At 41.0% G+C, this 26,819-nt stretch overlaps 1 protein-coding gene across 2 annotated transcripts in view; it reads left to right on the top strand.

Annotated features, from left to right (window-relative positions):
• STK39 (serine/threonine kinase 39) overlaps window positions 1-26,819 on the top strand; it is a 166,284-nt gene that overhangs the window by 92,078 nt on the left and 47,387 nt on the right. For both annotated transcript variants that reach the window (XM_044978288.1, XM_044978289.1), the window contains exons 11-14: window positions 6,736-6,858; window positions 6,988-7,020; window positions 11,276-11,338; window positions 11,915-11,982. In XM_044978288.1, the coding sequence (XP_044834223.1) occupies window positions 6,736-6,858; window positions 6,988-7,020; window positions 11,276-11,338; window positions 11,915-11,982 (287 nt within the window). The remainder of the gene's footprint in view (window positions 1-6,735; window positions 6,859-6,987; window positions 7,021-11,275; window positions 11,339-11,914; window positions 11,983-26,819) is intronic.

Genomic DNA, 26,819 nt, shown 5'->3' with positions numbered 1-26,819 from the left:
CTGTAGGATGGTGGTGGAATGTGCATTTAGCAGATTGAAATCCTGTTGTCACAGCCTTCTAAATCATTTAGATGGCAGTGTCATCAATGTAGTCCACATTATTGTGGCTTCTTGTATTCTGCACCATGTCTGCCAAAAAATGGGGAGGGGGAACGTTTTTACCAGGAGTGGATTCAAGACACTGCTGGATTTCTGAACAGATATGCAAAGCACAGCCAGATTGGGCACTTGTCATGACTGGGGTTGGATCCACATGCGCAACAGAAATCTGGGATGCTTTGTGCTCCCACATAATGAGTTTGCATGGTCCCATGCATGAAGAGCAATGAAATGGTATTTGAGGCTTTGCTGTGTAGGGTATGGGGCAGCTGTGGGAAGATATTTGTCAATGTGTTATATTAGAGAGTGTGAATTTTGTAAACATTTACATAAAATGCATAACATCGACACTTTTCATCAGTACTGGCCATGGACTACAAGTCACAGTTATGGATTATTGTGATGACAGTTTGTGTGTTGTGAGCGTTACTGAGAATGGATGTGTAATGACATTCATTAAAATCTATGCCACCTCTAACATTACAATAGCAAATTTTATTATATGTAGCCTTGAAAGGGCCAGCTATTCCTGGGTGTCCGTTGTCCGTCTCTCTCCTCGGGCTTTCTGGTCATTTTGTATGTGTGGGCTGCAACTGTATTAGTGTATGAATGCACAGGGAACATTTATCTGTTCCATTTGCTATTGTTCATTGCCCTTGACATGATCCAGCCACCCTCTGAGTTGTCCAAACGATGCATAGCCTGCAGGGCATGATAGAGTGGAGGGGACTCTCTGTGGGGCAGGAGCTGAAGGTGGCACTGGAGCCTGCAGCCTGGTAGTGATGAGTGCAAATAACTACTCAAACAGTTCCTGCTGTGCTGTCTTCCTCCCTCAACCAGCAGTCATGCTCCAGGAATTAGTCCATCAATTTCTCCTCGCACTTTGTAGCCTCTTTCTCTCCTCCCATCTCTGGGTGCACCACAGTCCTGATTATCTCACAAACCTCTGCCACAATCAATCCCACAGTTGATTTGCCAACTCCAAACTGATTAGCCATGGATCTGTAGCAGTCTGAGGTAGCCACCTTCAAGGTGGCTATAGTGACCTGCTTCTGGACTGGTATGGACACCCTTAGGTGGGTGCCTTGATGCTGGAGGGTAGGGGCAAGAGATAAAGCTTCCAGAAACAACTGCTTCTTTGTGGAAAAATTCTCCCATGAGCTCATCTGATTCTTTCTCCTTGCTTGCAGTAGGTTGGCCCACACTTCCAGGCTACTGATGCCGTGTGTTTGCCCTGTGTGGAGGCGGAAGGCCTTGAAAGGAAGGGAGGGGTAGGGGGAAGAGAGCACATTGTCTGACCGTGGTTTTTTTTTTTTTTTTTTTAATGTACATTTCCCACTGCATTAAAGGGGCTGCTTTAATTAAAGGTAAAAAATGATACTTTATCAATGGGCTGTATTTTATTCACACACCACGCTGGAGACTTCAGCCTTCTGGAATAGGTAGGAGGAAAAATAGCACAATAAAGATAATGGATTTCAAGAAGGCAGACTTTAGCAAATTCATGGAGTTAGTAGGTAAGCCCCCATGGGAAGCAAGTCTAAGGGGAAAAACAGTTCAAGAGAGTTGGTAGTTTTTCAGAGAGACATTAGTAAGGGCATAAGAGCAAACTATCCCACTGCTGAGGAAAGATAGGAAGTATGACAAGAGACTACCCTGGCTTAACCTAGGCGATCTTCAATTATCTGAAACTCAAAAAAGTTTGAGTGGAAACTTGTCCTTTAACCTAATATATACACAAACACACGTATGTAGGTACAAAATTAGAAAGGTCAAGGCACAAAATGAGATTAAACTTGCCAGAGACATAAAGGGTAACAAACATTCTACAAATACATTGGAAGCAAGAGGAAAACCAAGGACAGGGTATTCCCATTACTCAATGAGGGAGAAGAAACAATAACCGAAAATGTGGAAATAGCAGAAATGCCAAATGACATTTTTGTTTCCATTTTCACCAAAAAGGTTGGTGGTGATTGGACATCTAACATAGTGCATGTCAGTGAAAATGAGGTAGGATCAGAATAGAGAGAGAACAAGTGAAAACTTACTTAGACAAGGTTGATGTCTTCAGATCACCAAGGCCTGATGAAATATACCCTAGAATACTCAAGGAGCTGACTGAGGAGATATCTGAGCCATTAGCAATTATCTTCAAGAAGTCACTGAAGATGAGAGAGATTCCAGAGGATTAGAAAAACGGCAAATATAGTGCCCCTCTGTAAACAGGGAAATAAGGACAACCCAGGGAACTACAGATAAGTTACTTTAACTGCAGTACCTGGAAAGATAATGGAGCAAATAATTAAGCAATCGATTTGCAAACACCGAGAAGATAAGATGTAAACTAACAGTCAGCATGGATTTGTCAAGAACAAATTGTGTCAAATCAACCTGCTAGTTTTCATTGATAGGGCAACAAGCCTTGTGGCTGGGGGGAAGCAGTAGTTGTGGTGTATCTTGATTTTAGTAAGGCTTTTGATACTGTGTCTCGTGACCTCATAAACAAGCTAGGGAAATACCTTATAGTAGCTCCATCTAGGTTGTATGTGCTTAACTGATTGGAAAACTATTCCCTGAGAGTAGTTATCAGTGGCTCATGGTGAAGCTGGAAGGGCCTATTGAATGGGGTCCCACAGAAATCAGTTCGGGGTCCGGTTCTGTTCAATATCTTCATCAATGATTTAGATTTGAATTTTGTTCTGCTGTTCTGTCTTGTAAATGTTAATTTTCCATAATTTGCAAGTGGTTAAATGTTAGTTTGAATGTTCACATCAGCCTCAATATACTTGTTTAAATGTATTTTGTGCATATGTGTACAAATGAGTAACGTGAATGAGCCAATTCAGGAATACTAGAAAACCGAAGAAGATGTGGGGGCTGCACAATGTTAAGGCTATATTTCAAGATAGATAATGTTCCTACTGCAACGAGCATTTCCAGTTAGCATAGTTCTGACCCGTCTGATATTGCCAGTTGTAAGGTTGTGTGAAAGATGGAAACAAGAGTGCAGCTCTTCCCCACCTCCCTACCCCTGCCATTGCTTTGCCATTAACTTCCTTCTCCCCAGTCTAGCCTACTTAAACAAGTTCTCTGGTACCTGTTGACAGTATGCAGATTAAGATGACTGTGCTTTAAACTAAAACTGAGCTAGGATTGACTCAGTGCAAGCTATCTCATAGAACTGGAAGGGTCCTTGAAAGGTCATCAAGTCCAGTCCCCTGCCTTCACTAGCAGGACCAAGTACTGTCCCTGAGGGTGTTTGTTTTTTCCGCTCACTCCAGATTCCTAAATGGCCCCCTCAAGGATTGAACTTACAACCTTGGGTTTAGCAGGCCAACGCTCACCCTGGCAAACACAAGTTGTTCAAAATCCTGTTGCGGAGAACATAAATGTCAAGCTCTCGTGGCAAATAAAAATGTTTTGTGCAGAATTTCTGCACAGTTGCAGTCCTTGGAGGTGACTTATTGTTCACTGGCTTGGGGTTTTTGGTGCAGCTGAGGTTCCTATTTTCCTTCACGTAAACGTGTTCTGTGGCCTTTCACATCCAGCTGATCCCTACTAGCCTAGATTTGTGCTTATTCTGCCTTCAGATAACTTTCAAAAAAATTACTCAGTTGAACACCATATTTTGATGTTGACAATATTTTTCCTTGAGGCATTTGTTTATTGCTTCTTCCAAGGCAATTGGTTTAAAAACTTAAAGCACACTCATTCTTCGTCAGTAAGGCTTTCTCTTCAGCTCTTTGCCAGCACCATTAAACTCCATTAAAATAACTATATTAGAAGAAGTCTTCCGAATGACTGAAAATATAGGTGTAAGTGTCTGCACTGAGCACAAAAGGTGTAGTGCATGAGCGTGTCAGACTCTAAAGGTTTATAGATGTTGAAAATACAAAACAAGTACATTTTGGCTAGTGACTGGTGTAATTTCAGAGTTTTCAGTGCAGCTGTTAAAGAATAATAGTTGTGGTGTTTTGTTTGTCTAATTCGATGCCTATATTTAAAATAGAAGCAGCAAAGAATCCTGTGGCACCTTATAGACTAACAGACGTTTTGCAGCATGAGCTTTCATGGGTGAATACCCACTTCTTCGGATGCAAGCAGTGGACACCCACGAAAGCTCATGCTGCAAAACGTCTGTTAGTCTATAAGGTGCCACAGGATTCTTTGCTGCTTCTACAGAACCAGACTAACACGGCTACCCCTCTGATATATTTAAAATAGGTTGCAGAACAGCTTTTTGCATTGTATTAATAGTATTGCATAGTTCTTTAGAAGCTGGTGTTTTAAACCTCTTTGGTTTGGTTTCTCATTTTCAAGTCAAATAGGTACTATATGTGGTGTGACGTTAGAGTGCAATGGTCACACTCCAATATTTTTAAAATCCCCTGCAGCCTACCTTGTGCTATGTAGCTCCCGAGCTAGCAGTAAGCAGCTACTGGAGAGTAACCACCATTGCATGGATTCTGCAAGTTTAGCTCTCCATGTAGATTTTAATCTATTTAAAAAGCAAAACCAAAAATTCTCTATCCTGTCTGAGTGGGAATTTGCGCGCGCTCTCTCTTTCTCCCCCCCCCCCTTCCAGGGTTCCAGAATAGCACCTCTCATGGTGGTGACTTCTTTGTCTTCCCTTCACAGTAGTGACCATTATCATGGTAGGATTAAATAAACAAATGAACTTCAGAGCAGGGGACACCTAGTTTTGGACTTCGGTTTCTTCTGATAAATGGTACAAATAAAACCAAACCTGGATCAAACTGTCATCTTTTTGTAAGAGCCTAGAAAATGTTGTGTAGACCTCTGAGCTACTCTACCCTTTTTAACCTTTTGAGGATAACTATCTACACCTGATGAAGGAAGTAATAACTACAAAGGATTATTACTATTTTTAAAGAAAACTTTAAAAGGTATCTGGCATTTCTCATTGTACAGAAAACTGTTTCTATGCATCATTCTATCATGACTCTACGGGTCTCAAACTTGGGGCCACAGGGTTCCTGTTGACTGACATTGTCCTGCTCTTAGCAGCTTGCTACCAACTGACCAAGTAGAGAGACTGTGAAACCTGAAGCTACATCTTGAAGGCTTCCATTGGGCCCTGATTGGAGGAATGCCAGGACCTATTTAAATAGGGCTTTCTATTTAAACCCAAAGAAGGAGTGAGACAAGAAGTTGTCCACATAACTGGGTGAATTCCTGTCTGGCAGCTACATCGGACTGTGCCTTCTCGCCTAGCTCCTGAACCCTGCCTTCCTGACTTGTCCCTGGATCCTACTTCCCTGCCTGGCTCCTGGTTCCTACTTTCCTGATCTTTTCCTGCCTTGTTCCAGTTTCCTGTCCTTGGTCTCTGACCCTTGGCTCGACTCTGACTCTGAGCACCCAATCCCCAGTCATGACAAGTCCCCATTACGTATTAATGGCTAGTACCATACAACTGTTCATAGTCCCCTTTTTCCTGTTGCAATGTGTTTTGATTTTTTTTTTCAAATGAGAATTTTTCCATTTTATACTTTTAGTACAATGGGCCATATTTTTAAAAAGGCATCCTCTTGAGTTTAACTGCAAAGGCATTTAAAGTTCTGCACTGTGGACTACTTCTTGTTTCTTGTTTCATTTGAAATAATTAAGGAAACTGATTATAATCAAACACCAGTGTGGCTGCTGATTATCATGCTGTGCTTCTAGCAATCTCATGAGTCTCATAAATGCTTTCCAAGGTGTGTTAAGAGTAGTCTGATTCTGTTTTGTTTTGCTCAAGTAGGTTGAGCAGAATCCTGGGAAAACAGGCATGATGTCAGGTTCTGAGAGAGAGCAAGATGGCAACAGAAGGGTATTTGATTTTTTTAATTTAGGAGTTAGCTGCTGGATGCTCCTGGTGTGTGCTTCATTAGGCTGCCTAATATACATACATTTGCCCAGTCTGCAACGTGCTACGTGCATGCCTCCTGTTTTCGTAATCATGCCTGAATGCGTTTTACTGAGTTATTTATAAAGATCCAAACTTACTTTAAAGGTCAGACGTGTTTAATAGGTTTTCACTACATTTTTGTGCTTGTCAGGGTTCTTTTGCTTTCAGAGCTTTTTCTCCATCCATATTAAATCTGTTCCATGTCGACAGCAACACATTTTTTTTAGGGATCGTATCGCGTGGGTCAGAAAGAGGTGGAACTTTATTTTAATCCAGCAATTTAACATCAACTAACATTTCTGCATAAACACTTCAAAAGTCCAAATGCTTAAGGCTCATATCCGATAAACAATAGTATGTATAACTTTAACCTTGAATAGTACCATGAACGGTCTGTCCCATTTAAGAGAGAGGGGCTACTCACAGTAGTGAGCGCTATGTACAGTAATTGCTTGCAGGTAGTTGTGGTTCTCAAAAGATGGTCTATAAATCGCCATTAGTCCAAGGAGCCCTTCCTGATGGCACACACAATTTAAATGTTTTTTAAAAGCCCAAGTATTAACAGGAGAGGTGATCCGTGGAAAGACCTCTCTCCTGAATCAAACTATGGAATGAAAGCATTGGAGAACAACTGATGTATACTGTAACTGTCTACTTAGTTACCAGAATGCAAGTAAGGCTTTTGAAGTACAAGAACTGAACATCTATTGTTTCATTTTTCATAGGTTAGACGAGTACCTGGCTCTAGTGGCCATCTTCATAAGACGGAAGATGGGGACTGGGAGTGGAGTGATGATGAGATGGATGAAAAGAGTGAAGAAGGCAAAGCTGCATTTTCTCAAGAAAAGGTAAGTTGTTTTCTACTAACTGCTGATACACTAGCAAAGTAATGTAGTGTGTTCATTTTTTTTTTCATGAAGTGTTTCTACAGTATAAAATAAACGACAACAGCTAATATCTAACTACTTCTTCTACAGTCAAGAAGAGTAAAAGAAGAGGAGAATACAGAGGTAAATCATCCTTTACTTTACTGCCCACCCCCAATAGCTTGGATAGGAGGAAATATTGTGATAGCTTCCAATTCTTATATTTATAAAAATTGGGATAAAATTGTAGGGGCCTGATTCTGCAGCCTTTCTGCCGAGTAGTAAATAATTTTGAGTAGGGGTTGAGTGTGAAGATTATGAAGGTGGGCCTGGAGCGATTAACTTATAGCACTCACAGGGTAAAACAGCTAGGAAATTCAAGCAGATTCTGCTCGTGCTTTCTAGCTTTGAAGTCTAGTAAAAAATATTGATTAAAATGAGCAATTTGGCTATTTTTAATGAATCTTCAAAACTGGATCACACTAATTACTACCTTTTCCCTCACACTAATGATGGCTGTTTCTCTGTAGCTGAAATGTCTCCAAAGAATTTTCAGCCTTTTATATTCTGTATTGGTACTGTGCATAACTGGTAATTAGAATGGTTCATACCATATGCAGTATAATGGTTCAGTACAGTGCTACAATAGAATAGATTGATTCAGTCACCCATAAACACAAAAGAAATACCATATTAAATGCCGCCATCTTATGCAGAGAGTAGGAAGGATTCCTGCCATGTATAAATGGAATAATAGGATTTCTGGTTTACTGTCAGAGTCCTATTTAGATGCTTATTTATTGGATGTATGAAATGGATACATTCTTCACCTGTAGCTTTGGATCCTCCAATCCCAACTGATGTGTTGCCGAGTCCTACATAGAGGCTGATAGTCTGCAAAAGTTTTGGTACCACAGGATTCTCTGAATTCTGTGCTTGTTCTTTCTCTGACCCCACTGTTCTTCCTTGACATACAAAAGAAATCTTTCAGATTCTTCCTGCCTGAATCTCTCAAACATGGAACCAGTTAACATGTGGTATGCCCATCCCTTTGGAAGTGGCTCTTAAGATCTGAGACGCTTTGTGGTGCTGTTCAGTGAACTCCTTGCTGCTTTTTTAGATCAGTCTTCAGAGCTGGAGGTGACCTTCAGAATAAAAATATTTATTGTTTGAATAGATCAGAGATTTGACACATTCTTTCCCCTCCTTAAAGGATTTGAAAGTTGTATCATCTGCCGAGTAAATCCCAGAGTTCATAGATTTAATAGATTGGATCCTTGCTAGTGGATCAAGAATCTGGAACTTCTGAAAACAGTCTACTTAGAGATTTCTTTATCTGGGTGATTAGTGAAGTAGTTGGCCCACCCTTCTGGACTAATGTGTGTGTTTAATTTTTTTTAAGCAGAGGGTCTGTAGTTAAGCTTCTGTCTTCAAAGGGGCCAAATTGGATTCTGCCTAAATATTTTTCTTCTGAAGGATTTGCCATTTTTATAAAGTAGTTGCCAAAGACACAGGTTCTTGTCCCATTTCTCAAAAAATTCCCAAGTTGTTCCATGGGAAATTACTGCCATTGAAAGAGGAAGGAAGCCTGATAAGGTGGCAGTCTTCTGCCTGTGACTATCCCTTCATCAGCTATCTGTGATGCAAAGAAAACTTGATTAATTTTCATCTAGTATAATTGCACTAGTTGTGCAGATTTCCTGTGGAAAAGTCTAACCTGTGTCTGGGACAGCACATCTATGGCTAGTGTAGTTATAGTCAAAGGGGTACAGGAGGAAATTTCTCCCTTAAAATTTCCTGAATGAAATAAGTAAACCAGGCCCTGAAGTCCTTGGAGTTATCATCTGCCCTGTAGAGTCTTCATTTATGCATTCCATGTGGTAAGACTTCTCTTCTCTTGGAGTAGCTAAGGGACCCAAAGCTTCCCTATCTACAAAATCAAATGGTTTAACATCTGCTTTGTGATTAATTTCCTGTTTCTTCATTGACGTCTCCACATCTTGCAGTAAGGTCATTTTCATCTTTGGCAGGAGAGCTTTGTCATGAAGGTTATCACAAAACCTTAGACAAAAAGGCTGTCACAAAAATCTTAAAGTAGAGCTCTCTTCCTTTTATTGGGGAATGGTGGTTTTGGAAATCCTCTTAATCAGGAACATACTCAGCCAGTGAGGGAGCCAGGCATTCTGTCTTTGCAAGATCTGTGTTTCAGAAAAGTTGAGGTTTAACAGAGCTAGAACCAAACCATCAGGTAACTCATCTGACTATCCCAGGCCCATCTCAAATCCTGCAAAGATCTAGGAAGTCAGTGCTCTTATGGCTTATTCAGTTTGCTTTGTGGTTACAGATTGGATATTAAATGAAGTTGGATCTTAAGTGTTATTTGTAGAAAGGAAGAAATACAAAACTCTGTAGACAAAGGCAGCCTAGTTCTGATATCTGGTCCATGAGACCCCCCTGGTATTTATAGATGCATAGGTGTTGTATCTCCCAGAAACGGTTATGAGTCTCCGTATCTGAAACTTTCCCTGCAAAATGCTATTTTCCATTACTGTTCTCCCTTTCCAGGGTAACATACAATTAATATTAAAATAATAAATCTTATGGATGATTACATCTGGGATGATGGGTGGAAGTGGAAAGGTTCACCATAAATAATGTGCTTTGTGCTTTATCCAAGTACTCTCAGGAAGGGCCTGTGATCTTCCAGACCATCCTGGTCCTTTTGGCAATGCCCCTGTGAGCCCACACCCCCTTTTGATATGTCTGATATTTAATAGAGGAAAGCAGCACCTGACAGTAAGGTCATGCCACCTAGAAGCGAAGCTGCTCATGTTCAATAAGTAGACTCATCTGCTTGATTGCCATTCTACCTTGGTTTAAACATTCCAAGTGTGGCTTGCTCATTTCTGTTTGTTCTCTGAGAATACTGGAGAGTTTAAAGAAAATGGTCTCACCCTGGAGATGCTCTGGTTCTGTAGTGGACGCTGATCCTATGTCCCGGAAGTTGATATGTTGTTTCCTTTGGGTTCCACAAGGTCTAGCAGCTACATCCTTGTTCTGCTCTCTGATGCATGCTTTTCCAGCTTTACACACTGTGGCCTCCTATTTCCTGCTCCCAGATTTAACCAAATCCCTCCTATCTCAGCCAGTCAAATTTCTTTGCCAGTTACTTAGCCTACTCCAGAGGTCAGATGTGGAAGGCCACAGTGGACTTCATTAGTAAGGCAGTAGTTTCTTCACAGCTTTGATGTCTCTCCAAGTATAATCTGGGCATCCGTTCTCTAAGCAGTGGTCTCTATTTAAATCTCTCTTTTGCTGTGTGAAGGTGGGATTACCAGACAGTTCCTTTCATTCCAGATTCATCATTCTGAATGTACGTGTAAACATCTGATACGTCAGACATGCAGAATCGTCCACTCTGTTAAATCAGTAATTAGTTCCTAGGACAAGAGTTGTGGGGTTTTATAAAGTTTCCTTGCTAGTTAGGAATTGGTTACTGTTTAGGTTAGAAATGTGGAGGAAATGTTCTTATTCTTCTGTTAATCTCTGTACATCTCTAAATGCTGTAGGATATTGCCTTGGATCAGAGGTCAGAGTAAGATGTGCAAAATACGTGGAGTATGTCATTGGTGCTGTGTGCCTGTCAGGGTTTCCCATCCCCATGAAGACTATCATTTTGAATGGTGTATCTATAGTAGATGTAGAAACACCATGTAAAAAGATTGTAGTCTTACTATAGACATAAATTAGTTAATCTAAAGCAGGGGTCGGCAACCGGTGGCTCGCGGCTCGCCAGGGTAAGCACCCTGGCGGGCCGGCCCGGTTTGTTTATCTGCCGCGTTGGCAAGTTCGGCCGATCGCGGCTCCCACTGGCCGCGGTTTGCGGTCCCAGGCCAGTGCGGGAGGCAGGAAGCGGCGCGAGCCGAGGGATGTTCTGGCCGCGGCTTCCTGCCTCCCGCATTGGCCTGGGACCACGAACCGCGGCCAGTGGGAGCCGCGTTCGGCTGAACTTGCCGACGCGGCAGATAAACAAACCGGGCCGGCCCGCCAGGGTGCTTACCCTGGCGAGCCGCGAGCCACCGGTTACTTACCCCTGATCTAAAGCATTCTTTTTTTTAACTCTTGCTGACCAAGGATTCTTAGTCTTTAAGGTGCCACAAGTACTCCTGTTTAATTTCAGTAAATGCTAAATTTGTGCCCATACAGTATTTAAATTGGCATGTTAAAATGACTCCTTTTATGAATCTCAAATGTGTGGTGTCTTTTTTTTTTTTTCTTAATAAGTATGCCTTAACTGGCATCACTGTCCAAAAACAAGCATTCAAAAAACTGTTTCCGTGGTGTGTGGATTTTTTTAAAAATCGCTTTTCATAAAGATTTTATCATAATATTTTAACAGATTTCCATGAATGCCACTAATATCCCAGAACAGATCCAGAATCTATCTATACAAGACCTTCAGGTACTGTCAATTGTTATAGTTTATAGGGTTTTTTTTAAATTTTTTGGAGATTTCAGGGAAGTACAAATTCTTATATAGAGGGGGTGGAGGGAAAAGGATAACATGAAGATGGAGGCAGAAATAACGAATATGGATTCCAATATAAAGATTTGGTAAAGCTGGTGAGGTCAATCATGGTAGACTCTTAATTCTCCACCTACAGCTAGAAACAAGATTTAACTAGAAATAAGACTAGAAACTTAGTGCTGTGTGAAAACAACTGACGAATGGCCCAGTATTCTAACTCCATAATTATTACTTAATAGATTATCAGAATTTGATGCTGAGTGGAGAAAAATCCAGTGCCCTAATTTAAGCTCCATGATTTGTGGTTCTGTAATCTATTAATACACAGACTGTTCTGCAGGTTTCACTTGCACTTTAGACCTAGCACTTTAATAAAGCCCTTAAAAGGTGCTTAAGAGTCAGGGTACATGTTAAATATTTTATGCTTGCATCAAACCTATAACAGGGAAACTACTTAACATTTCTGTCTGGCATCCATTGTAACTTACATGCTGCTTTTTTCTTTAATAGTCCCTGCCTACTGTTAGTAATGAATATACTGAAGTTCCACATGCAGTGAATCTTGTTCTAAGATTAAGGTAAAGGATTCATCTATTTATTTTAGCGTTCCTTTTTTGTCAACTGTGTTATTCCTGATCTCCCTCATTAAACTTCCATAATATTAGCATAAAATAAAAATGTTAACCTCTTTAATCTCCCAGTATGACCAGTATGAATTGTGCTCCCATGACTAATTGGTGTCTTTTAATTGCTTACTAAAATAGAGGAAAATGAAAAGCAGAATATGAATGTGGCTTTAGGCTACGTATACCCTTCATTAAGTATTTTCTTTTTTTCCTTGCAATGCAGGATCACAGTCAGTGATTTTTAATGAGTTTCTTTCACACTTCAGCAGTCAGCCTCTGACAGAAATAAACCATGGCTGTATTACAAGTTGCCTGCTCAAAACATTTTTCACTAGCAGGTTTGATCAACCACTGTGGAGAAATGACAGATATCTTTTGAAAGAACATTTAGTCTTTTAGGAAATGGAGACAAATGTGATGTCTGACTTCATAGTTTTTATTCAGTAGAAGAAAGTCAGTTTATATTTTAATAAAAACAGTTTATAGCTTATTATAAAATGCCTTGATAAGTATCAAGTGTTATTCTTGGAGAAAACTCTTTTTTCACAAAAAAGTAGTTAGCTTTCTATGTATTTTTCATAGGGTTTCTCCTTAAATGGCTAATTTATTTAAAGTAATTTACAGGGGAACACAACTTCAAAACTTGTCATCCTTCTGCTCATGCAGATAACGAAGTGATAATCTCTTCCACAGGCATGGGGGGGGAAGGGTATTATGACATTATACTTAATTAGCACAAATACATATGAAGGGAGTACAAGTGGCCTTTTTATAGCCAAATGTTTTTTAATAGTTGTCGACTCGAAGCCAGAAACAAAACAGCTATGTATAAAGTACAGCATGTGATTTTCCTGAAGGCAATAAACATTTAAAACTCCTTTATTAGAAATCAGTAAAATATCTGCATGATTAATCCAGAAAGCTAAATATCCTATGTTAATCCAGAAAGCCATCCTCCTCCTCTTGTGACATCTACAAGAGATTGCCTAATCAACAATGGCTGCGTTGCGTGGGAGTCAGGGATAAGTGACTTTGTTTAAAAAAAGTCTTTAAAGTGATTTGGAATCAAGTTGTGCAGCAGTCAAGCTATGTAACATTGTTACCCTTCACCTTTCCATCTGCCCCTCGACTATTTCATACTCATTTTCATCTTATCTCCACTTAGATCATAAGGATCTTCTCATGTATTTGTAGTGTGTAACGCAGTGTGATCATGATCTTTATTGGGGACTCTGGGTGGAATTCCCATAATGATTTATTGACCAATTGGGGTAGTTACTTGAAACACAAACCTTGAATATTGCACCTAGGGAAGATGGTGACTAATGTTCTAAAAATAATAATAAAATAAAATTTAAAAAAATAAACCACTAGAACAGATGTAATTGGAAATACTAGCTGGGGGCCATGTTTTGGAATGTGCAATCAAAATCCCTTTGATTTTACTTTCATATCAACAAAATAGAATACAAGTGAATTCAAGAATTCTTTGTGTAGATTATATTTTAAAAGCAAAGCAAGAAATTATTGACTGCTTTTTACTAGATTAACAAAACATGGGCTCTTAGGTTTTTTTTTTTCCCCAGAATCACTCACACTGAATCAAGCTTTGAGAAGCAGTAAGGTAGAATGTGTGAGGAGGTTAATTTCTGAACATAAATACTGAGATTTAGTGGAAGAGAGGAATTCTGTTTGGGTTTTTGTTGGTGAAGTGTGTGTGTGTGTGTGTGTGTGGTATTGCCAAAAGAGTTACTTTGTGCTTGGGGTGGGACAGGAGGATGAGGGGGTGGCTGACAACAGACAAAACCCCTTCTGAAGTGATGAGATGTAGGAGGTTACCGTTTGTTTTCTATATCTCTTGGGGTTGTGGTGAAGGATGCAGCGGCGGCTCCAGGCACCAGCACTCCAAGCATGTGCCTGGGGCGGCAAGCCGCGGGGGGTAGGGGGGAGCGCCCTGCCAGTCCCTGCGAGGGCAGCAGTCAGGCAGCCTTCGGCAGCTTGCCTGCGGGAGGTCCGCCGGTCCCGTGGCTTCGGCGGCAATTCGGCGGCGCGTACGCCGAAGCCGCAGGACTGGCGGACCTCCCACAGGCAAGCCACTGAATCTGCAGGACCTGGCACCTCCCGCAGGCAAGCTGCTGAAGGCTGCCTGACTGCCGTGCTTGGGGCAGCACAAAAGCTAGAGCCGCCCCTGGAAGGATGAGGCAGATTTACAAACTGGCTTCTAAAAATGATCTAGGATCTGATCTTTCAAAACCTTATTTATGTGACTAGTTCTTGCTCATGCAAATATTGACTCATGAGTCAAGTTTGCTGGAAGTCCATAATGGGTAACTGGACTCTTTGGCTACAAGTATGTGGTAGGTGCAAATAGTTCCTTGGCAGGGGAGGGGAATAAAGAATCTTGTTTTCTATAAAGCAGAAAGATCCATAAATGCAAATAGACTTCTTGTGTCTTGACAAAGAGCCTTTGTTTCTGAGGCACTGACAGACAACTGGCTGTTAGCAGCTGGCTGAAATGAAGCTTCTAATATTTTTCATTTTGCTTAGTTAATTTTCTTAACTAAACTTAGGCTTATAATAGCTAGGAACTTTGTCTTTATTTATGGCCTATACAAAATAAGCGTTGCCTCTATTAAGCTGCCTGCTGTGGGTTGTGTAGACTTTTTAAATTGGGACAACCTCTGGCTAATCCTCCATTGTGACGATTGACTTTTGACTGGAGGGCAGGCAAAGTAGGAATGAGAACTACTTGAGCTGTCAATCAAAGGCAAAGGAGCTGCATTTCCTCTTCACTAATGAGGCCGAAAAGGAAAGTGGGTATGGGCCAGTTTGGACACGGCAGGAGCTGCGTTACCTATGGGGAATGAGGCTTTGTTACACTACCACTTAACACTTGGTTTGTGTGTTTTGGGTCTTTGATTCTTATTTACTAAATTAACTCATCTATAATTTAGCAATCTATTAGAGCTAGTTAAAAATACTGATTTTTTTTTTCTTTTAAATAAAATTTTATTGGCCAGACTTTCAACCAGTTCTAAAACCAGTCTAGTGTATCTTGGGTGTTTGTAGAACATCAGTGTCTAGGCTCATTGGTCCTGCAGTATACCCTGTTTTTTAAATTAAATTGTGTGCTTTGCTTTTAATCTCGTTATAGGTACGCAAATAGTGGCTGCTGTGGTCTGGTGGTGAAGGGACTGGGAAACAGACTCCTGGGTTCTGTTCTCCATTCTGTTGTTGATTTGAAATGTGACTGTGGGCACGTTCGCTTGAGCAGAATTTGTGCTGGAGAAATTGCAAGTTCTTTACATGTAAAAGGAGGTTCAGGCTTCACTGGGCATATATTTATAATCAGTTTATAGTTTAATATTTTATAATAATAATTGCTTATTAAGTATCCAGTTTTATTCGGATACCTGGACCTGGGTCTCTGAGTATTCTGGAGGTGGAGAGGGTGGCAAATCATCCCAAATTAGTGCTAATAAAAGCCTCAGACCATACCATGAAGTGTTCCTTTATCACACGTTACAGAAAAACTATTTTGGGGAAGAGGTTTTAATCTTTAGATCTACTTCTTGTCAGTCTATCTGTGAAACCAAGTGCTTTTTGTTACTTGGACCCCAACTGAACAGAGCTCAGAGAGCATCAAAATGTTTAAAAATGACTTCACTTAGCTGGGGCCCTGCATCACTACAAGCAAGTCCAGGGTCACACTGGAAGGGGGGAACTTTCCCTCAGTCTTCAGTGGCATAAGACTCTCCTTTCTACTGGCAGCCTGAGATAATGGACCTTAAAGTTGTTACATTTCTATGTATAGAAAAAGCTGCTTCTGGGTCAGAACTGTGTGTGTCTGCTTATGTTATAATTAACATATATTACGTCAATTTTTTAATTCCGTAGTGGAAAAGTACACTAATTCTTCAATCCTACAGTTGCAGCTAATAAAAACTCTGTGCATGATATAGTCAATATGCATAATATTGTACTAAGTATATCTCACTGTTGCTTCCATCACCTCTGCATTCAAAGTGGAGGAGAAAAGCACTTGTCTTCTGCACATAAGGTGACTTTGGTCAGTAGTTTGCTTTGCAACATGCTACATTCAGTTGGGATTACAAAATGGTACGCAGCGAGAATGCTCCTTAGGATTTCTACCTTTATCTGCCGCCTCTGCTGATTTTTTTTTTTAAACTCATTTAATATTTCCTGCTGAGATGCTCATTAAGTCTTTTTATGGCCAATACAGATTTGAATACCTCGGAGAATTTTTGTTGGAATTGTTAGAATGATCCATAAAGGTGAGAGCCAGCGTTAGCATGGAGTAGCTACCAACTACAGTATATTAAAAAGAAACACATTCTCCTAATATGCCACATGCTACTGTCCTAAACCTTTAAAAGAAAACATATATTCAAATAAGCTTTGTGAGTTGAGCTCTGAATAGCAGAACTGAGAACTTTAAAACATGCTTCTTAATCCAAAATGTTGAAAACTCTTCTTAAAATGAAAGTTCACTCTTCAAGCACTCATGGCATTAAGCCCACTAGAGGACATTCACAAGGTTCAAAACAAAATGACTCAGAGTGTGTCATTAGTAGTTTGCAGCAAGTACCTTTTTAAAAAATTAAAAAATCCTTAGAACTTGCTGGAAAAAATGCAAATATTTACCAGCAGAATACACACAGGAATTAATTAGCTGTAATCTATAATTGCAAGACTGTCCAAAGTGTTCATGTAGACCAGTCACCACTTAGTCTCCAGCAAACAGAGCTGCAGAGGGAGTTTCTTAAAGACCTATGCTGAAATAAGCAGTGGTGTAACACAAAAATAACTTTTACTTGTTGTTAGTGACCACAGCAGAATAAAAGTGCAGAGCTACATCCCAGATTGATTCTCCCAAAAGAAAATTCATATTAGGGGGTCTCTTGGTTCCTTTCTAGGCCAAATGCCTCAAAGCCATGCTGCTTTGTGATAGTCCTGTTGGATTTCACAAGCTAAAGAAGGTTTAGCTGGGTCAGTAGTTTAATGGACATATCCCAGATTGATGATTTTCAGTCTTCTGGGTTGGGGCGTACTATTTGTTGCTAGAGATGCTGCCTCTTGGATAAGCTACACAAATATTCAAATAGCCATCATTAAAAATTCCCTGGAACTTGTTATAAGAATCTGAGTATTGAGCTCTGCTGGTCTGGTGAGCTTCAATTTGAGTAGCTGATTTTTGCCATCCTTAACTTGTATTTAGTGAGTAGTCTTGTCAATGGGACTACTGTGGAGGAAGATGCTTCTCAGTGTGAGCAAGGGTAGCATTACTGAGTCTTAAGTAATTACATTCTGTCTAGTTAGATTCTCTATTGCAGTTTTTAGTTGTTCATTTCCTGCCCCTAGAAAGATTGTTGTATGGTATTGCTATGCACTGTAAAATAGCTAGTGCATGTCACCCCTGAGGTGTTGATTTAAAGTAATCCCTGTATATAACTTATCAAATTGCTTTGAAATCCTTTAGTATTAAATATTTACTGTATACCAATGGTATTTGTAAAGTCAAATTCCATTCAAGAGACTACATTGCCAGCATTATTCAGTGGCCTGAAAATAAAGGTTGTCTATACTTTGTGTGCAGTATAGCTACACCTATTTGACAGCATTAGAATTTTAAAGTACTTACATGTTAATATGTTTCTCCCTTACCTACAATCATTAGTGTTTCTTTGGTACCCTCTTGTCATGAGAAAATAACTCATAATTCAAGTGTCCTCAAAGCCATCATTATGAGTAACTACATAGAAACATACCTTACTTCCTCTCCACAGAAGGCTAAAATATGGTGTTTTACCTCCAATTTTAAAGAGCAGGAAAAAAGGAATGATGACCCTCCCAGACTGCAGGAGGTCCTTGATACGCATACTGTGGGTGGATTTTGAAAGGGTCTGTATGGTATTCTGGCCACACAGCAATGATCTTGGTAGGATATAAGGAATAAAGGATTAACTGACACTGTCCCAAGACTAATTCAGTATATTGGTAGTTCTTGTGAACCAGATGAATTAATCCTGTGGAAAGACAAGAGGGGTAAGTACTTTCCACTTGCACTTGCAAATGGGGTAGTTTTGTTGTATAACTGCATATTTTATTTAGAAAGTTGAATGTGGAGATGATGTTAAAAAATAAGAACTGTTTGCACTTATTTATCCATAAATATTGTGAATTATCATTTTTACTAAACTAAAAGTCCATTTCCTAGAGTAAAATAAACAGTTTTATAATGGTTATAATAGTATGTGATTTGATCCTTTCTAAAGAATGTATCTGCTTTTTAGCTTCCGAAGAATCTTCCTCTTCTATAGCTTGGAAAAAAGTCCAAGGAGTAGATAATACTAGATATCCTACAATAAGTGCCATAATGTCGTTGATCAGATATACAGTTCAAAGGTGGTCCTTTAAGATGAAGTTAAAATGCAAATCCTCCTGCTTTACTGTAAGGATTGTCTGTAGAACGTATTTTTCTGTGGAGAATTATATACAAAACTATGAAACTCTTTGTGTGTGTGAATTAACTGTCTTCTGTGCTAGCAAGACTTGTCATAGTGTGCATCTTGAATACAAGTGTCTGCAGTAGGTTAAAATTTAGATCGTACAACATGTAGGTAGCCTCTAGATAAATGGTTCATAGCCAACTAATTTATCCCCAACTAAAGGTAATTGGCTTATCTGCAGGCTATTCTAGTGCAAGCTATTCCACCAGCTTCAGTTCAGGTCATGGGGCCTTCAAAACACAGCAGATTTCCTAAGTATAGGTCTCCCTAGATCAGTAGCTATTGAATCTGCAGTCAGAAAGCCATTCTCTTTAAAGTTCAGAGTGCTCAACTAGTGGTGACTCAGCAAGTTTTGTGCTCAAGTTAAAAACAGGTCCTGATTCTTAGACAGAGAGGTACAATACCTTTTGTGGTAACCTTTATTCATGGACTCAGACCACTTAAAATATTAAAGAAGTATTGGGTCTGATATTATCACTACTGGTAAAGTACACCCTTTATGTAGCTTCAGTCATTAGAGGAAACTGAGTTAATGGTACCCAAGTAACTCTTCCCCTACCGTTCTTGGCAGTATAGTGTTTGATAATGTGTAGGGAGGTGGGAGGGTCTGCTTCTCTTAGGGTATGTCTACACTGGCAAGTTTCTGCAGCACAACTTGTACCTCTTTTATTAAAACACTGGACTTAAACCGCTGTTGCGTGTCCACACTGTGCTCCTTGTGATGCAGAAGCGCATCCACATTAGCAGCTCTTGCAACGGCAAAGACAGCAGTGCATTGTGGTAGCTATCTCACTGTGCAACTGGCCACCTGGTGCTTTGGGAAGGGTTTGCGATGCCTCATGGGGCAGGCACAGTGTCACATGATGCAGGTTTCCCAATCCCATTGTTCCATGGGCATCCGACTACATTGCTAGCTGTTTTTTCATCTGAAGTGAGGGAGGGAGAGTATGCGACAGGGATTGTGTGTGTGTGTATGGAGGTGGGAAGGGGAACAGTGTGTGTTAGCATGTTGTCTTGTAAGTTCAGATAGCAGCAGGAAGCACCCAGTCCTGAGGCAGGGGGAGGGAGAAACCCCAACATCAGCCCCTGCCTCCCTCCCTGGGAGCAGATCAGCACAACACACAATGGTTGTCAGAAATGGTGCTTTGAAATGGGAGGGGCGCATGTCTCCAGGGCGGACAAGTTCAAAACAATGAGCAGAGCGGTCACTTGAGGCATTATGGGACTGCTCCGCAGGCCAATTACAGGGCGGAAAGCAATCCAGTGTCTACACTGGCAATAGAGCACTGGAGCCTCTCTGCTAGGGTGACCAGATGTCCGGTTTTTAAAGGGGCAGTCGAGTTTTATGGGACTTTTTCTTATAGGTGCCTATTACCTCCTATCCCCTGTCTTGTTTTTTCACCGTTGCTATCTGGTAACCCTACTCTGCACAAATAGCCTTATGACTCTCTTCGAGGTGGTTTTTTTTTTGCAGTGCTGCAACTGAGGAGCTTCTGCGCACAAAGTGGCTTGGCAGTGTGGACATGTCAGCAGTTCAAGCACAAAAAGTTGCTATACTGTGCAGAAACTTGCCAGTGTAGACAAGCCCTTGGCATTTAAAACACTTTTTTCCTTTCCAGTCCTTTTTTGTAAGGCATGTCCGAGGATTTGTCCTGTTTATCAAATGCAAACACCTGGTTACTATGTTTTTGAGAATGATTTTAGTTCTTGGTTTCCAGTGCCCTGGAGACATTGAATGGTAAAAGTCGTGTATACAACTCTCAATGCTTGAAAGTTTTAAAACTGGACAGTGACACAGGCTTTCTTTTTGTCAGTCTCCTTCTTACAGTGAAGGAGAAAGTAGGTCCTCCACATTTTCTGCAGTATTTTGTCATATGGTCTAAAGCACTAAATGTTTCTTAGCAGTTATAAAGATGAATACAATTGGGACTGCTGTACTAAGTACTGTCCTCCTCCAACACACATTCTGGCATCTGCAGACTTTGAACCAAATTCTGTCCTTGCAGATACATATTACCTTTCACTGATTACTCAGAGTGCTCTGCCTATGGGAGACTAGCCCCCGTCTGGAAAAGTTGATGTACCCTTCTAAGGGTAGGTCTATACTTACCTGCCGGGTCGACGCGTAGCGTTCGACTTCTCGGAGTTCGAACTATCGCGTCTAATCTAGACGCGATAGTTCGAACTCCGAACGCGCTCCCGTCAACTCCGGAACCCCACCACCGCAAACGGCGGTGGCGGAGTCAACGGGGGAGCCGCAGACTTCGATCCCGCGGCGTCTGGACAGGTAAGAAGTTTGAACTAAGGTAGTTCGACTTCAGCTACGCGAATAGCGTAGCTGAAGTCGCGTACCTTAGTTCGACCCCCCCAACCCTAGTGTAGACCAGGCCTAAGAGAGATCTTAAGCTGTTTTGAGTAGCAATATTTTTTTTACCTTCACTACTAGAATACTTCAAACTCTCTCCTTGATCAGCTAGTCAAGTCATACCCATCAACATTAGACAGATGCTAATCAGACAGTATCATGGTTTTTGACAAAGGGGTCAGTTGGGAAAGCTAGCAACTTATTCTGTTCCAGTTCAACTAGATTCAACTCAGATCAACTCTTTGGTTGTTATCTTAGCATGTTGATACAACATCAGAGGTGAAAAATTTCGCCTCCCATTTAAAGGGGCACACACATTCAGGAAAGCTTTGATAAAGCAACGTAAGTTGTCTGGAATTTTAACAAGCATGTTTTGCTCCTGCCTAAGCCTAAAGTATCTTTTAGGCCTCTTCAAAAGCCCCTTTTGCACACTAAAGGAATTTCTCCTCAAGAAATGCATGTTCCTTTTAGAACTTGCCACAAGGCTTTTGTTTTGATTGAATAAATGAAATCACTGTCCAGAACCAACCCTTTTGTGATGGACTAATCCCACTCTCCTTCTGAAGAATTGTAGTGTTGCTTTAGGTAGCTTGGTCACTTCACAGTTCTGTACTTGGGGAATATGTCTATATGCTGATATGTTGTCTCTTTTGTGCAAGGTATACAGAAGCCCAGAACGGCTTTAAATGTTGAATCTGAAATTCGTGCTCTTGTTCCCCTTTGTTAGTCAAGAAGATGCAATGTCTCACCTTAGTTAAGTAACAGCTAATGTGGATTTGACTCCTTCAACTGGGTGCATTGAGCTATTCCTTCATGGTATATTTTATCACAGAGCGACAAATCCCTTTCATACGGATACTTCACAGCAGGGTGGGGAGATTAGTTAACTTGTTGACAGAATCAGAAAGTCATCTACAGCCACAGTATGCAGGGCAAGGATATTTTGCGCCCTAGGCGAAACTTCCATCTTTCACCCCCCCGGCACATTGGTTCATTGAGGGGCAACTCCCAATAAGCCTTTATAGACTCCGGGGCCAGCCGTGCCCAAGGGCTGCTCCCCAGACCAGGTTCTCCTATCCCTGCCCCCTGAACTCCCCTGGAGGGTGCACAGCCCCCCCATGAGCCTTCCCCACCCCACCCAGGCAGCTCCCACCCCGAGTCCACTCACTGGCTTTGCCGGACTTGGGCTGCTGCAGCAGCTCGCCAGGGAGGAGCTGCCTTCTGGGGGCTCCTGCAGCAGATGCATGCGGGCAGAGGCCCCCGTGTGCCCCCCCAATTCCCCCCTCGCCACGCTCGGGCTCTGTGGCTCCCGGGAGTGTGAGCCGCCGCTGCCCCTCCCGGAGCAGGCTCAGGGCCCCATGCCCCGGCGGCAGCTCACATGCCCAGTGGTCGCAGAGCCCGAGCGTGGCGAGGGGAGAGCTGGGGGGCGCACTGGGGCCTCTGCCCGCATGCATCTGCTGCAGCCTGCAGGAGCTCTCCAGGGAGGCGCCAGGCCGCAGCCTGGGCAGGAGGAGCGGGGGGCACGGCTGCTCCCCACTAACGGTGCCACCGCCACCTTTGCAGAGACTCCCTCACGCAGAATGGACATGCAGAAGGTACCTAATTAAAAGCACTAAACTTGGGTATAAAAAATGTCAGTCACAGGTTTTTTGATATGCCCTGAAGTTTGTCAGACATTTATTTGCAAAAACTTTGTAGTAAGGGTGAGTCAGCTGTCTTGCTGAATACAACATTAAATATTATGGAATACATGATGCAGCTCTTCTTTGTTTTACATTTTCTTAATCAGTATTTTAAATATACTCTAAAGCCTTCATAAAGTAATCATTCCAGATTACTACATATTTAACTCACTGAAACAGACATTATTTTAAATTAATCAGTCACAGAGGTTTAGTGTGTTCATAACAATGTTCATTGCTTTTAGAAAAAGGGAACACTAATTTACTGTGTGTGATCTCCATAACAATACACGTTTATGAAATTTCACCAACTTTTTAAAAATGTTTCCAAAGATTTTAGGCATAACAAAGGATTTTATATCTTACTAAGGTACCAATTTTGCTTAAAACTAGTTCATCAGATAGTCAGAAGTAAAGAAAGGGAAACCCTTTGTCCAGCTATCTGGAAGCAAAGGGCTGTTGCTTCCTTCAGTGGGGGAGTTGGGGAGGGTGAAGGGAGAAATGGATGGACAGAAAGGACAGGAAGACTTTGGAAGTAAGTTTTTTTTTTTTACTATAGTAATTAAAATGTGTATTTTAGATAAGGGTGGTCTTTTGAATAATTTATTTTAAAAACCATATGTCTGAAGATCCAAGCATTTAAGGCTAAAGATGATTGTGCACCTAAAAATCTATGCAAGGATTTTTTGGAGATGTGATTTTTATAATCTTCATCAACTCACTAATGAAATATTTTTAAAGCAAATTTTAAACTAAGGTCATGTAGACTGACATGTTCTGAGGAAATATTACAATTGTATTTTTACCATTGCTTTTCTTTGTTACTACACTCCAAGAATAACGTCTAAAAAACCGCACCAAACCTTATATGCTGTCCTGTAGGAAAGAAAATGTTGTAGAGAAATGGATACAAACACTGAGAGAAATATAGAAATCTGCAGATAGCATATAAGTGAAGCTTTAACTGAATATTGCTTTTCAATGTAACGAGGTACATAGCCTATGCTCCTCTCACTAGCCAAAGAACTGAATTCCCAGGGAGATCCATGCAGGCTGGGTCAGACTGATGGAGCTGTCCATTCCAGAAAGGAAATAACAAGTAAACAGACTGTCCATTTTGCAACTTGCCGGTCCATGACTTAACAAGACATAGTGACCAGTAAGGAAAATTAGACTTTTTTTCTCTCATTCTGTCTCCTTACTATCTTGCTACTCATATCTCCATCCTTGTAAAGGCTCTTTGGTTTAAGAGCCGCCACCTGCAGCACCTTAAGAACTAAAAGTGCATTTCTAGCATTTTTCATTGTCAAGATAGCCTTGATGTTAAACAAGCAGCTTGGCTCCACATGTGCAGTGGGAGCCTTTTTTCACTCACTCACATGCACGCACACCTTAGAATGAGCCAGCTAATTTGGGGCTGTCTCTATGCAAAGTGGTGGATAAAGGACAGGATTTGGTTTGAGGTTGTTTAGGTGGGAGTGGGAATTGCAAACACTGTTTTGCAGGCCTGCTCTGGTTTTAGTGTATTACAGCTCATCATCAGCCTAAATCTGTGTATATTTATCACACACCAATGAGCATTTGAGGCATTAGTGAATGTAATCTCAGCAATTTATGAGCTAAATCATAAATCTCATCCCTATACCCCATTCATTGGAATGATTCTCATCTTATACCTATGACTGATGTAATCCTTTTTTATAAAGCCTAACATGTTGATGTTTCATTTTAGCTTGGGGTTGGTCAGCTGTGGAGGGGTTGTCTTAAATTTGCTCTTCACCTGGCAAGTTGTTTTCCAGTTGTTATCCATTGGTGGCTACCTAACACTTTGTACCGATTAATTAAATGATGGTGGTAGCAATCCAATGAGCTCCAGTGGCTGTAGCTTTTGCAGCAGGTGTGAAAAGATAGGTTTGTATAGAGACTAAGTGATTGGGCTCTCACAAAACTAAGTGATTGGGCAACAAAATGGCAAATGAAATTTAATGTGGATAAATGTAAAGTAATGCACGTTGGGAAAAAATAACCCCAACTATACATACAACATGATGGGGGGCTAATTTAGCTACAACGAGTCAGGAAAAAGATCTTGGAGTCATCGTGGATAGTTCTCTGAAGATGTCCACGCAGTGTGCAGAGGTGGTCACAAAAGCAAACAGGATGTTAGGAATCATTAAAAAGGGGATAGAGAATAAGACTGAGAATATATTATTGCCCTTATATAAATCCATGGTACGCCCACATCTCGAATACTGTGTACAGATGTGGTCTCCTCACCTCAAAAAAGATATTCTAGCACTAGAAAAGGTTCAGAAAAGGGCAACTAAAATGATTAGGTGTTTAGAGAGGGTCCCATACGAGGAAAGATTAAAGGGGCTAGGACTCTTCAGCTTGGAAAAGAGAAGACTAAGGGGGGACATGATAGAGGTATATAAAATCATGAGTGATGTTGAGAAAGTGGATAAGGAAAAGTTATTTACTTATTCCCATAATACAAGAACTAGGGGTCACCAAATGAAATTAATAGGCAGCAGGTTTAAAACAAATAAAAGGAAGTTCTTCTTCACGCAGCACACAGTCAACTTGTGGAACTCCTTACCTGAGGAGGTTGTGAAGGCTAGGACTATAACAATGTTTAAAAGGGGACTGGATAAATTCATGGTGGCTAAGTCCATAAATGGCTATTAGCCAGGATGGGTAAGAATGGTGTCCCTAGCCTCTGTTAGTCAGAGGATGGAGATGGATGGCAGGAGAGAGATCTGTTGCCTGTTAGGTTCACTCCCTCTGGGGCACCTGGCATTGGTCACTGTCGGTAGACAGATACTGGGCTAGATGGACCTTTGGTCTTATGTTCTTATGACTGGCAGCAGGAACAATCCATAGAGAAATTAAAAACGTCCAAAAACAAGCTCCAGCAATGTAGGAAGTGAATGAAAGTGCTTCATTAAGATATGAACTGAACTATTTATTGTACCTTTCTAAAGTATATTTGGTAGGTACAGACCATAAAATGTGTTTAATTACATTTCATATTGCCCCTTAAAACTTGCCATTTTGCTCCATGAAAAATAGCCCATGCTTCAGTAAGGAGGAAAAAGTACATTTTCGTTTTAGCTATGGCGCAGTGGTATAAAATGTACACCATGATTAATTAAAACACTTTCTCCAGCCTTCAGGCACTTCCGAGATATCTGTTCTGAAATGAAAAATGTTTTCTGCCCTTGTATTCTAGAATGCTTCTAAAACACCACTCTCTCGTTCTGTGATTGCCTAGCTTGATTATACTTTCTCTTGGCAATATATGATCAGAAAACTTAGTAGAATATTTATATTGAAGAAAGGAAGGTCTGCCCTGGGACCAGTGCCAGAAACCAGTACTAAATATTCTATTTTCATTTTTAAAAACCCTTCAGACTCTGAGGATTCCTAAAACTGCAGGCTAAAAACAATTGTTCTCCTAGAATAGCAGGTACCTAATGTTTGTAGGGCAGAGGAACTTACAAGTATGCCTGTATGGCCCGATTCAAAGCCTATTGAAATAGGTGGGAAAACTCCCAGTACTTTCAATGGGCTTTGGATGAGGCCCATATTTACTTACAAAGAACCAGCTCCTGGTCCCATTGGAGCTGATGGAAGTCTTGTCACTGACTTCAATGGCAGCAGGCTCAAGTCCTCAGCACCCAATTTGTTTATGCCAAAAATTGTATTGAGTTAAAGCAGGAGTGACCCTGCATTCGACAATGACCGGGAATTATAGCAAACATATTCAGAGGGACTGTCTCTCTGTTTTGTTTTTCAAAAAGTAACTGAAAAACAGAGGATAACAATGCAGAATGGGAAGATGTCCCGTTCACACAGAGTGAATCCTCAAGAAGCTACTTTTCAGGAAACTTTTTTTTTTTCTCCAACCAGTTTGCATGCGTGGAGAATCTCTTATTTTTAATACAAGAACATTAACGCACTGATTCACAAAAGCATTAGAGCACATGTGTGAAGTTAAGCAAGGGCTTTGGTGTGCTTCCTGAATAAGGATGTTAGTGTTCTGTCAGCTGGGCTAGACAGACAGCCAGGTAGGAGCCTGGATGTTCATATCTGATGATGGGAGGATGAAGCACCGCACATGACTTTCAAGTACTATTCTGTAGCAGGTGCATAGGGCACCATGTCTAACTCCACTCCACCAGTTGGAATGTGACATGGGGCCACAGAATG

This window comes from Mauremys mutica, chromosome 10 (assembly GCF_020497125.1).
Source record: "Mauremys mutica isolate MM-2020 ecotype Southern chromosome 10, ASM2049712v1, whole genome shotgun sequence".
In the NCBI taxonomy this organism is placed as follows: domain Eukaryota; kingdom Metazoa; phylum Chordata; order Testudines; family Geoemydidae; genus Mauremys; species Mauremys mutica.
Note: the sequence above shows the minus strand (reverse complement) of the source record. Positions and strands in the feature narration are given on the sequence as shown.